General features: G+C 33.4%; 1 protein-coding gene and 1 long non-coding RNA gene across 3 annotated transcripts; both read left to right on the top strand.

The window, feature by feature from the left end:
• The first annotated feature begins 1,416 nt into the window (after positions 1-1,416).
• LOC124365233 (protein new-glue 1-like) lies at positions 1,417-3,278 on the top strand. 2 transcript variants are annotated; one of them, XM_046821195.1, is made up of 2 exons: positions 1,417-1,817; positions 3,023-3,278. In XM_046821195.1, exons 1-2 carry the CDS (start codon positions 1,619-1,621, stop codon positions 3,157-3,159), a joined length of 336 nt encoding a protein of 111 aa, XP_046677151.1. In that variant the 5' UTR covers positions 1,417-1,618; the 3' UTR covers positions 3,160-3,278. The 2 variants fall into 2 exon arrangements, with proteins under 2 accessions (XP_046677151.1, XP_046677150.1); XM_046821194.1 differs by having other exon boundaries at positions 1,418-1,823.
• A 6,478-nt stretch (positions 3,279-9,756) lies between these two features.
• Positions 9,757-11,029, top strand: LOC124365234. The gene is made up of 2 exons (XR_006922720.1): positions 9,757-9,819; positions 10,786-11,029. It is a non-coding gene; the product is annotated as an uncharacterized LOC124365234 (long non-coding RNA).
• Positions 11,030-11,575: the final 546 nt, after the last annotated feature.

Genomic DNA, 11,575 nt, shown 5'->3' on the forward strand with positions numbered 1-11,575 from the left:
GTTTCATATGGAAACGTTTTAATTAAAATCTTTTAAATATCTATTTATGTTACATCTGACTTATATCCAGATAGACAGGAATCTCCTCTGTATTTGCACTGTTAGTAGGCTAATCAATTATTACTATGACGGGTCATTAACAGTCTTAACGAGATTTACACAAGTTTTTCGCTGTACTCCAATAATTTACAAGTTATCATATATTTACAAGAGACGACACGTGTATCCATACCGGTGGTAAAAGCTGTTACGTGTCTGTCCCGGTACAAACAAAAGTTATAAAGCAGGTTAATGGGGTCTCGTTGAACATTTCTGGTTATTTATTTCACTTTTATCTTCAGTAAAAACAGCTTTGTTGTGAACTATCAAAGCTGGCGCTAACTAAAATATAATTGGATCAAACGCAACTTTTTCCTTATAAATATTTCATATGTTCATCTCCTATATTTTCTATTGTGCCGGCTTTATCCGATATCAGGGTGAAGGTTCAGAATAAGAATGAGTAGAGGAGGAGTGAGTAGATAAGATCGAACCAGAAAATATGGGAAAATGAGAGACAGACAACCTTCAGCCCTCAGTGTATGCGCTGCCGACCGGCCGGTTCGAACCCGCGTTTCAGTCATTATCGTTCTCTAGGAGCCTTTGATATCGAACGAAGCAAAGATTTCGTCCTGAACGCCTTTGCCACCGACTGTTTTTGGATCTCTTCAGACGGATGTGGACTCCGAGTTTTGTTATAAACAAATTCGAAAAGTAAAAATTTCATTGGTAGGGTAGTAATTTATAGCTTTCTGCCTTTGAGAAATAAATGTAAACCATGTTATAGTTTTAATGACAGCTGTGCTGTTTTGTCAGAAACGCTGTGGAAATTGCGTCCACTTTGCGTGAAATATTTAGATGCTGCAACTGCTTTTGACAGCGTGACAAGTAGTATTTTTAACGTTTTGTCGAAATTATTATGAATGTATTTGTGAATGTTTATGAACGAAAACAAATATATTTATGAAAAATAACTAGCTTTTACTTTACGGAACTATGATTATTTCCATTTTGTTTTCTTATACATTTGACTGGACAATGTTGAATAATCCTTATTCAAAATCGCCTTAATGTTCAAGTTTATAAACCAGTTCGGATAATATCTAATTTATTCTAAGTAGTTTATTCTCTTTAGATAAAGTAAGTCTTAAATGAAACATAAAACGTTTATAATACAAAAACTTGATCAGTAATTTTCATAGAAAAATGCCATAACATAAGGTCATAGTTTCTTTAAGGAAGCAGAATAAAAATATGACGAAAGCTAATTTTTTGCCATCATTCAGTGATACAATACAGTCAGTAACACTAGATTGCTGTATACAGACAGTATTACTGATTGCATCGTATCACTGAACGATGGCAAATGTCCGGAAAATTCTGCTTCCTTCACAATCCTTCCACTGTCTAAAACAAACCTCAAACAAAGAAGCCTATTGTTTGTTGGTTAATTAATTAAAAACACATTACAGTATGCATGTTATAATTCGTTAGAGGTTAGTCACGAAGTAAGCTACAACTATAAAACTGTGAGGAGTGTGCACGGCGTCTCTCCAGACGAGATTGCTGTACCGACGAGATGACTGCTGCCCACGTGACTCTCTGTCTGGTGTCTCTTGTACTCCTATCTGCCGCTCTTCACGTAGCAGCACAAACTAACACATCTACTACATCTACTACTGCCTCTACTACTGAACCTACGACTACCAGTTCTGCACCTACGACTCCCACTTTCGCACCTACGACTACCAGTTCTGCACCTATGACTACCGCTACAAGTACAGGTTATTTTGTTTTATTAATTTATTTTTAAATATTCAAATCAATTTCTTTCTTATGGATGATAAATCATTAAAAGTTTTCAATACTTTTCAAAATTGAATATGAAGTGTTTTATACAAATTATGAAAAACTTCAGTAACACAGTCATAATTTATAAGTTGACTGGTTGGAATTGAAACTTTTTATCGTAATAATTTGTATTCCTATTTAGAGTTAGAGGGAAGAGAGCGGAGATTGTCTAATACATGGACAAACAGGTCCCATTACACTAAATTTGTATACCTGTCATTGAAACGAATAAACGCCATTTTAGAGTAAATAACTAATGTAGTGGTTTAATAAAAGAATAAACGTATTTCATAGCCATATTTACCAAAAACATTAATAGAAATTAAAAATAAAAGCTATGTAAAGAAATAAACTTTGTTATGTCACAACTCCGAAACTGCGTATTAAATATTTTTTATAGGATTTTTTGGAGTAATCTTTTATATTTTCCTCAGTGTGATAGTATCATTTAGTCAGGATTCATTACACACAACGATAAAAAATAAAATAGAGCAAATATTTTTTGTGTACAATTTTTTTTACCAACCCAAGCTTTATAAATATATTTGAGAAGTGGTAATAACGCATACCTGGTTAGTTTTGTTGAAAATTTTTTTAAAGTTTAAAAAAGTCCTGCCCAAAATAATGTAAGTATGAATAAACCGTGAGTTTTGAGTTTTGTTTCGAAATAACGAAGTTTAACAATAGAAGATATAAAAATAATAAATGTTGAAGAATTGAAGGAAAATTAAGTAAATACATGCAGGTTAATCTCATAATACAGTAAAGACATTTCTTTAGTTTTTAGCTCTACTCCTTTTCAAAAGCAGTTGTAATCCAATACATTAAAGAATTGTAAGGTTAGTTAATCATATTTTATATGAGTAAATTTCATGCCATGCATAAAATTTTATTACGCTTCTAAAATATAAAACAAATGAACACTTTTCCAATTTATTTAAAGAAGCTGAACCGTTTCAACTTAACTAGTTACTTTAAATATGTTTACCAAATAAATGGTTTTTCATAGGAAAAATGATTGTTTAGGAATCAAAATTGACAACCAAAACTTAATCAAAGAATTTAATGTATAAATGCAATTGGAAGAAAACATAACTATACATATTTTAAATTTATTACTCACATGTTACAGGAGAGAATCAACCTATTGTCTGCGGACGGAAAAATAACAAGCATGAAGCATTATGCCGCAAAATGTGTTCTTCTGATGGCTGGAAACACGGCAAATGTGTGAACAGAAAATGTACCTGCAGCGAACAAAAACTATAGCTTACATCTCACCCATTGCGATCTCTTTTTTGTACTCGTATTATCATTTTCTAACAGTTTAAATCTTTATTTTATTTTATTCTAATGTAAGCACTGGTTTATATCAATACATGTTTAGATAAAGCATTTGTTAATACTTTAGTACTCCTTGAGGACTATCCCTTCGAAGCATCTAGAGTAACAACATATCTGCGGTTAAGGGTCATAGTACCAGCAGTCCTCGCTGTTGTTGAGGTCCATTCTTGTTGATTTCTTTACTTATAAGAGAAGACAGGTTTGTCTCAAAAATTCTTCAAAAGGAGAGAGGTGTCATCTTATAGGTTTCTGCTCGAGGTCACATCATGGAGAAGTCACAAGTATATGATATTAATATGAAACAAGACTGAACAAAAAGTTGAGGAAAATATTACAAGCAAAGTTTCTCACCAGAATTGGCACTTTTTTCTCATAATTCTTACAAAAATTGCCGGTTCACACCGTAAGGACGTTCATAAAATCTTCTTCCAAAAAAGTTGGGCTGAAGAATGACGTAAACTACATATAGTCATCGAATAAATATTTGTAAATACAGTTGTGTTAATATGATCTCTATTTACAGGGCAAGTTTTACTGCATTATGTTCTAAAATGATCATTGGCCATTAAAATGTGTGTTAAAATGACTTCTTACGGATGTTGAAATAAGGGTGAATTAGCAGAATATAGGATTTAAACATAATTTATTTAGCTATTTAAAGTTTCATATAGATGAAATAGTTGGGTTACTGACTTTCTTTACATTCTTAAGTGTAAACGTTGTCTCGTTCCAGAAACACCTACATTTATACTAACATGTAAAAATGTAATGGTGTTTGTGCGTTCCGAAGTGAGTGAGTGAAGTGAAAGTGTGTGTGTGTGTGTGTGTGTGTGTGTGTGTGTGTGTGTGTGTGTGTGTGTGTGTGTGTGTGTGTGTGTGTGTGTGTGTGTGTGTGTGTGTGTGTGTGTGTGTGTGTGTGTGTGTGTGTGTGTGTGTGTGTGTGTGTGTGTGTGTGTGTGTGTGTGTGTGTGTGTGTGTGTGTGTGTGTGTGTGTGTGTGTGTGTGTGTGTGTGTGTGTGTGTGTGTGTGTGTGTGTGTGTGTGTGTGTGTGTGTGTGTGTGTGTGTGTGTGTGTGTGTGTGTGTGTGTGTGTGTGTGTGTGTGTGTGTGTGTGTGTGTGTGTGTGTGTGTGTGTGTGTGTGTGTGTGTGTGTGTGTGTGTGTGTGTGTGTGTGTGTGTGTGTGTGTGTGTGTGTGAAAACCTCTGGATCGATTTTACCGGATATTCTTAAGGTAACTGTGTAATCATCAGGTGATAAATATGTTGCTTTTATCATCTATAACAGTCAAGAATTGTATAATAATTTTGACACATTGAAACATGTACATATAGAATTCTATGATGTATAAAAATGTACAAATATCATGTTACGTGCAGAGCTTTCTGTGTCTAGGTTTGGTTTTATTGGGACTTCAAAAGTCTCAGATGAAATATCATCATTTATTACATCACAAGTATGTAAATGAAAAGCTCAGTTACATACTTGACTTGCTTCAGCCTCACTTTAGACTTTGGATTTCTCTATACTAGCCTAAAATAGTTGTTATTGAAATAGTTGGAGCCATTCGATAAAATATCTTGAATCATTAGATAATATTTTGGCGAATTACTAAGTGTTTATTGAATGCTATTCTGAAATAACTATTATGTAAAAAGAATGTATATTTCCCTTTGTACAACTGATCACACTACTGGACAAAGTGATCAGTTCAGATTTCTCGACCTTTTTATTGTATACTTTGTGAATTTGTAAATTGCAATATGAGAAATAAATTCATTTATTCATTTATTCAATAGTATATTTCTGTGACTATCAGTTATCTCAGGTTTGTTTGGAATGACATTTAAAAAGTATATGCTCATGACGTTCCTGTTTTTCAATTACTTGTGAAGTGGTGGGTAGGTAGATAATACGTTCTTATCTTTTTCATGAACTTCTGCATAGATAGTGCTTGAGGTTGAAAGGTAGAAAGAAGTTCTTGAGCTAACGTACATGAAGCAATCCAACAGCATCTAAAGCAAAAAGGCAACTATTTGGAATAACTGTACTACTTCTTAAAAGTTTATAATGTCAATTAAATATGTAAATGTAATACTTTTAATTTGAATTCTCACATTCTACAAAAGTTTAATTACGCTATGAACGGTAAAAGAAACTTTACAGCGTATTGTTATTCCCGTAATTGGTTTATTTCAAACATCATAACTAGCTTACGCCGATTTAAAACAATAGGAACAATGAGCGCAATACCTAGGCGCACGTGATTTTAGTTTTACTCTATTTCCTAACAAGCCACTTCAAATTGTATGTGAGGCATTGTTACCTTCTATATGGAGTGGTCTAACATCAGTCATCAAAATATTCTCTACCATAAAAATACTACTAATAACATCCTTTTAACCTCAAAAAGCTAAAAACAAAAAATACTATAATTCTGACTAAAATTATATTACACAAAGCTTTGTAGAAGACTTGAAATGTTTGAATACTCCGCTCTTTATAGAATACTATCATTAAAAATCCTCTACGCCTTAATGGAATTCTTGGTGTATTGCTAAAGAATTTAGGCCACAAGGTTAGTGTACTGACTCCTGCTGAAATTAGCCTGCTCTATCGAGTTTAACTACACAGATTTTGCATTATCATTACTCTGTGTTGTTGCATTTCAAATTCCAGAGTCGATTGATAAAAATGCAAAAATTTGACGATGAATCCGATCTAAATGCCTTGTATGTTTTCTTCTTTATTGTTTATTATTTGAAGCAGCTCCATAAGTTTACATACGCTAGCAACAGGTAACATCTGACATCTGCGGGAGTCTCGCTTGTGGGACTCTGGCTGCACTTGGCATATACGAGTCTCAATCTCAAATAGCACTCGTCCTCTGCAACCTTCGGCATTTGGCAAGCAAAGTATTTTGGAAGGTGTTATGAAAGGTCTCAGCTTCTAACAGCAACCGCCAGCTCCCGGCATTAAGAATTACTTGGTTATTGACAGCTCGCAACCACCAGTAGGTTGTAAATTCCGGTTTCTATCAGAATTTGACCTTTGAAATTTGACGGTCATCGGAGGGTCGCGGTCTTGGCCTCAGCCAAATACCGGTCTATTGACTAAAACTTCGATTGACAATCATCATAATACATCGTCATTTCGAAACATGTGAAACATTGAACACTAATACTAATATTAGTTAGTCTGTCTCTTTAAAAGTCCTTAATAATTTATCATAGACTCGTTTTGGTCCCAGAGTTCCTCCCCCATGTATCTCAAATGGTGCTGAAAGCCACCCTTGTTTAAAATGAATCACAGAAAACATCCCTTGTAGTTTAGGCTAAAATATATCCAACTAAAATTGTTAAAAAGATAGTTTTCTCTTTAAGCCTCCACCTCCTTGTCTCAAAAGTTTACCGAAAACCCCATCCTCGTTAAAAATCTGTCTGTTAGAATGTATATTCTAATCTTGATAAAAGTTCATCCAAGCACAAATTGTATATAGTAGTTGTGGATAAATTGCCTCCTTCTTTTCTGATGAATTAGACCGCGCATTCACTTGCAGAACGACCATACCGAGTTTCGTGATGTTGCCTAAAGAATTGCGGGTATTATCGTAATGATAAATAGACATAGAATTTGTTTGCATATTTCACATTGCAATAGTCAGATTTAGAAGCCTACTTAATGACATAGGTTTGTTTGATATCAATTCGCAATTACTATTCATTATTATTTATATTTGTACAGCTAATGCGTTGTTATGTGATTTTACTTTCGGTTAGTGAGCTATTGCAGCTGCATTAGTTGTCTATTTGATCGTAAAACAACGGCTCACAAAGGAAAAATATTTCCCATTCAAGCATTTTTAACATGGCTAGGGTATATTTTCTAAACCTTATAAATTATTACTAGTTTATAAATTTGTATTCTATCATTATTGTAATCCTCGTCATGGCAGCTGAGTTCACTGTCCTTGATTAAAAAGAAAAAACCCTACATACTGAAACTTTCTCTTGCATAAGTAATCTTGCAGAACTCTTCGTGTCATTATAAATTCCGTCTGTCCATTTTTGCTCTAGGCAGTGTAAAATGCCGTGTCACAAAATAAAGTTAACTAGTTTAAAAACTTACAATCATGTATTTAGTTCGTTCATAGTTTTGAGATTTTTGTTATAACAGTGCATAATATGTATTGGTTTTAATTTGTATTTACCACCATCTGTCGTAAACATTCAATTATCCTTTTGCTATTATTATTTTCTTGTATGTATATTTACGAGTATCTTATGGTAATGGTAATTTTTTTTCTTTTTTAATTTATCAAGCACCATTCTACTGCTTGTGCTTAGGTTAGATAGAACTGTGACCACCAAAAATATTGTTTAGTACGGTTTAATACACTGCATTTCACATGCTAACCACTGCTCCATCTCAAAAATTTACAAGTTTTGCTTAAGCAAAACTAGAATATGACCATCCAACAGCATGGAATTGACGATTTAAGGGACGGTTTAAGGACCTATGGAGAATTGGAATATACTGGATAAAGTACTATAAATCCCACGCAAATGCGTATCCACGTTCAGCTAATTTTTACTGTCAAATCTATTATCTCCCAATATTTTCTGTTAAGGAAAAGCAGGACCTGAAATTGGTGTCACTAGTGCCTGGTAAATTGGTATAGCCAGTGCCTTATCAATTGGTGTAGCTAGTGCATGATTAATTAATGAAGCGGTGCATAGTCAGTTGATGAATTTATTGCCTTGCCAATTGGTGTAGGTAGTGCCTGGTCAATTTCTTTGGCCAATCAATTGCTGTAGCTAGTAGCCGGTCAATTCGTGTAGCTAGAGCCCGGTCATTTGCTGTAGCTAAAGCCTGGTTATTGGTGTAGATAATGCCTGGTCAGTTGGTGACGACAGTGCTTAGTAATTGGTAAACCCTGGTCAATTAGCGTAGCTAACGATTGATCAATTGGTATTACTAGTGCCTGCTCATTCCAATTAATGGAGCATAGCCAGTTGATGTAGCTAGAGAAGGGTCAATAGGTGGTTAATTTTTATAGCTACAGCCTCGGGAACTAGTGTAGCTAGTGCCTGGTCAATTGGTGTAGCTATGTCGTAGTTAATTGGTGGAGCTAGTGTCTATTGAATATTTGTGTACCTAGTGCCTAATGAATTGGTGTAGTCAGAGCCAGTTCAATTTGTGTAGCTATAGCCTGGCCAATTTTTGTACCTAGTACCTGACCATTTTTTGTAGATAGAGCCAGGTCAATAGGTATAGCCAGTAACTTGTAAGTTGGTGTAGCTAGAGCATGATTAATTGAAATAGGTAGTGGTTGGTACTATTGGTGAAGCCAGTGCCAAGTAAATTTGTGTTTCTAGTGCCAGGTAAATCTGACTAGAAAATAGTTATACTAATTCACCAGACACTGGTTACACCTATTGACCATGCACTAACTTCAACAATTAGATTGACCCGGTACTGGCTACACCAATTAATCAGGCTCTAATACACCAGATGATCAGGCTCTTGCTACAAATTTTAGTTGCCGCTTATTCTTAGTTTTAATGATGGAGACAATCTATTTGATTATCCAGAATGATCTAGTTCTTCCAGGATCCTTAAACCATCCTCACACTACTTTTGGAAGCTGGTGTACTAGTTTTGCTTGCAGCTAAAGCCTAATTAATTGGTATAGTCAGTGTCTGGTCAATTGCTATGTGTCGTAGAGCTTCTGTTAAGTGATTCAATGACGTGACATAATCCAATATTGATCATATCAAGCATCAAGACGACCATAAACACATTACGATATAGAATACTGTGTGCAGGAGGAATTGTGAATGATGAGAGACTCCGTTAATCCATTGACCAAGTTATATTTATATTCACATGTTATATAGTATTGTGCCTTATTTCGTAAATTTAAAATAGCCAAATATTTGAGAGACCAATAACAGAGTGTTTAATATATGGCAGCAACATCTTTTGGTGATACTTGTTTACTAATTGCAGATCAGGTCATATTAGTGCGTAGTGGTTTTAAAACGTATTGTTTAAATTATTTTGATTCTTAATGTTCATGGAAATCGTGATTAGAGTTCTAAACACGTATAAACATTTCACAATAGTGAATCGTACTTAGATTTTTTTCTGCGTTCTTACGTTTGACTCCTATTATGCTGCATGTTGTACATGACTTAATCGTGTTTATACCATATTAACTGTAATCATTTGTTTAGTCTCTGTAGATAAGTTCAACTCAAATGAAATAATTTAACTTATCATAACAAACCTTATAAATATTAAAATTTCTTTGTTATCAAAGTACTAAAATATGAGGAAAGCCTATTGTTTTTAGGTAAATCTGCTAATCATGAATTACAGTACAAAAGATCGCAATTCGAGGCAGATTAGTCGCGATTGTTACAGATATAAGACCGCGACAAGTGTGAAGCTGTTACTGCTGGCAATATCACTGTTACTGCTGACGATATCGCTGTGCCGAGAAGATGACTGCTGTCCACTTGACTTTCTGTCTAGTGTTGCTTGTTTCTGCTGTTCTCAACGTAGTAGCTCAAAGCTATACAGGTGCGTGCTTCCTTGTTGTAAATGATAAATTAAATCATTTATTTAAATAAATTTTCCTCAATCTAATAATTAATTAGATTTTGTTATTAACAATACAAATAGACCATTAGGCATATTTATCGGTTATGACATTCGACATAAATATAGGACTTTCTCAAAACAGTACATGACTCCAAAATTTTAAATATGTTGATTAGGATTCCAAAATACTTCAAAGTGTACATAACATATGATCTGGCATACTGTTACTTATTATGGTACCTAGATGGAAATAATTCAATCCTATTCAAATATATTTTTAGCTACAACTACCATCTAATCCAAATCTCTTTGCTTTAATTTAGTTTTGTTATCTCTGCGATTCTTAGCTCAATTAAATTATTATTATGTTTTAAAGTAATTATTATTGTTACATATCCTGAAATAACAGATTTTTGCTTTGAATGTGTAATTGAAATTTCTGACCACAATCAACTCTGATGTAAGAGACAACAACATGATACAAGTCAATACCACTCCAATTATATTACACATTTCGAGAACATTGCAACTACTGCCTATAGAATGCAAAAATATGAAGTGTTTTTAACATTAAACATTATTTTCTATTTTATATTCTCGTGTTATTTTATATCATTGTCCATAACAAGGTAATAAATACAATGTTTATTCCTAAATAAAGGTTTTATAACAGTTTTATACAATTGCACAACACAATCGCAATTTTTTTTTTAATTTTGCCAATTCAAGGTGTGTAGAGTAACTAGTTGTAAACACTAGAAGAGAAATGCCTTGACAAGAGAAATGGCAATAGTGTTGATAAAAGAACAACCAAAATGTGATTGTAACGCTTATGATTTAGTGGCATTGCAAGTAAAATTACTAGTGCATTTTTATTAAATGTTTAAGCATTAATAAGTAGGAAACAGACTGAAAGCTATATATCTGATGACTGGAATGTTGCAGGAGATAATCATCCTTCTGTCTGCAGCAGGCAGAACAGCTTGCATGAGAGGTTCTGCAGAGAGTTGTGTAATATCAATGGGTGGTCTCGTGGGCAATGTGATAAAGGAAAGTGTAATTGCAGCTAATAAAATATGTAAGGTAGAACTTACCAGCATGTTGTGTTAGTAATCACATTAACTCTCTGAATGTGCTAAAACGTGACTGTTACCATTAGTATTTCCCAAATAAACTTTTAAAGTTGGTATTAATTCCCTACTCCTTGAACCCATTTTACTTCATAAAAATCTACTTTACTATTCAAAGATAACTTAAAGTATCTATCGAAAAATATATTGTAGTAAAAGAATTTTCGTATTCGAAACAAAAATTTTATATACTTAATTCAATGAAAACTGAGCTAGATTGTTTTATGTTCGTAGGAAATAGTTTAAAAAAGCTTTGACCTCAAGTTGAGCAATTACGTCTCTCAAAATATATTGAATTTACAGTTTTTTAATAAATATTTTTTCTTAATATTGCTGGATAACTTATTTTATATTCCAAATATTTTGCTTCATATCGATATCGTAAAATCTTGGGTTTAAGAAGTCCTCAATTCTGTAGTGTAGAGCTTATTGTAATATATATTTAAATTTAAATGCTTACATGAAACTGAAAGTGCTATAGGTATTGAATATTGAAACAGTGTCATTGCCAAGTCAGAGGAATTCTGTGAATTTTCGATAAAAAGTTGTAATGAATTGTAAAAAATATAAATTATAGATTGTATATTTTTTGGTGTAAATTTGCG

This window comes from Homalodisca vitripennis, chromosome 6 (genome assembly GCF_021130785.1).
Source record: "Homalodisca vitripennis isolate AUS2020 chromosome 6, UT_GWSS_2.1, whole genome shotgun sequence".
Taxonomy (NCBI): domain Eukaryota; kingdom Metazoa; phylum Arthropoda; class Insecta; order Hemiptera; family Cicadellidae; genus Homalodisca; species Homalodisca vitripennis.

Excerpts from the sequence above, each read along its gene's own strand:
- LOC124365233 (XM_046821194.1), top strand. The coding sequence starts at position 1,619 with ATGACTGCTGCCCACGTGACTCTCTGTCTGGTGTCTCTTGTACTCCTA. Across the intron at positions 1,824-3,022 it reads GACTACCGCTACAAGTACAG|GAGAGAATCAACCTATTGTC; the intron begins GTTATTTTGTTT and ends CACATGTTACAG.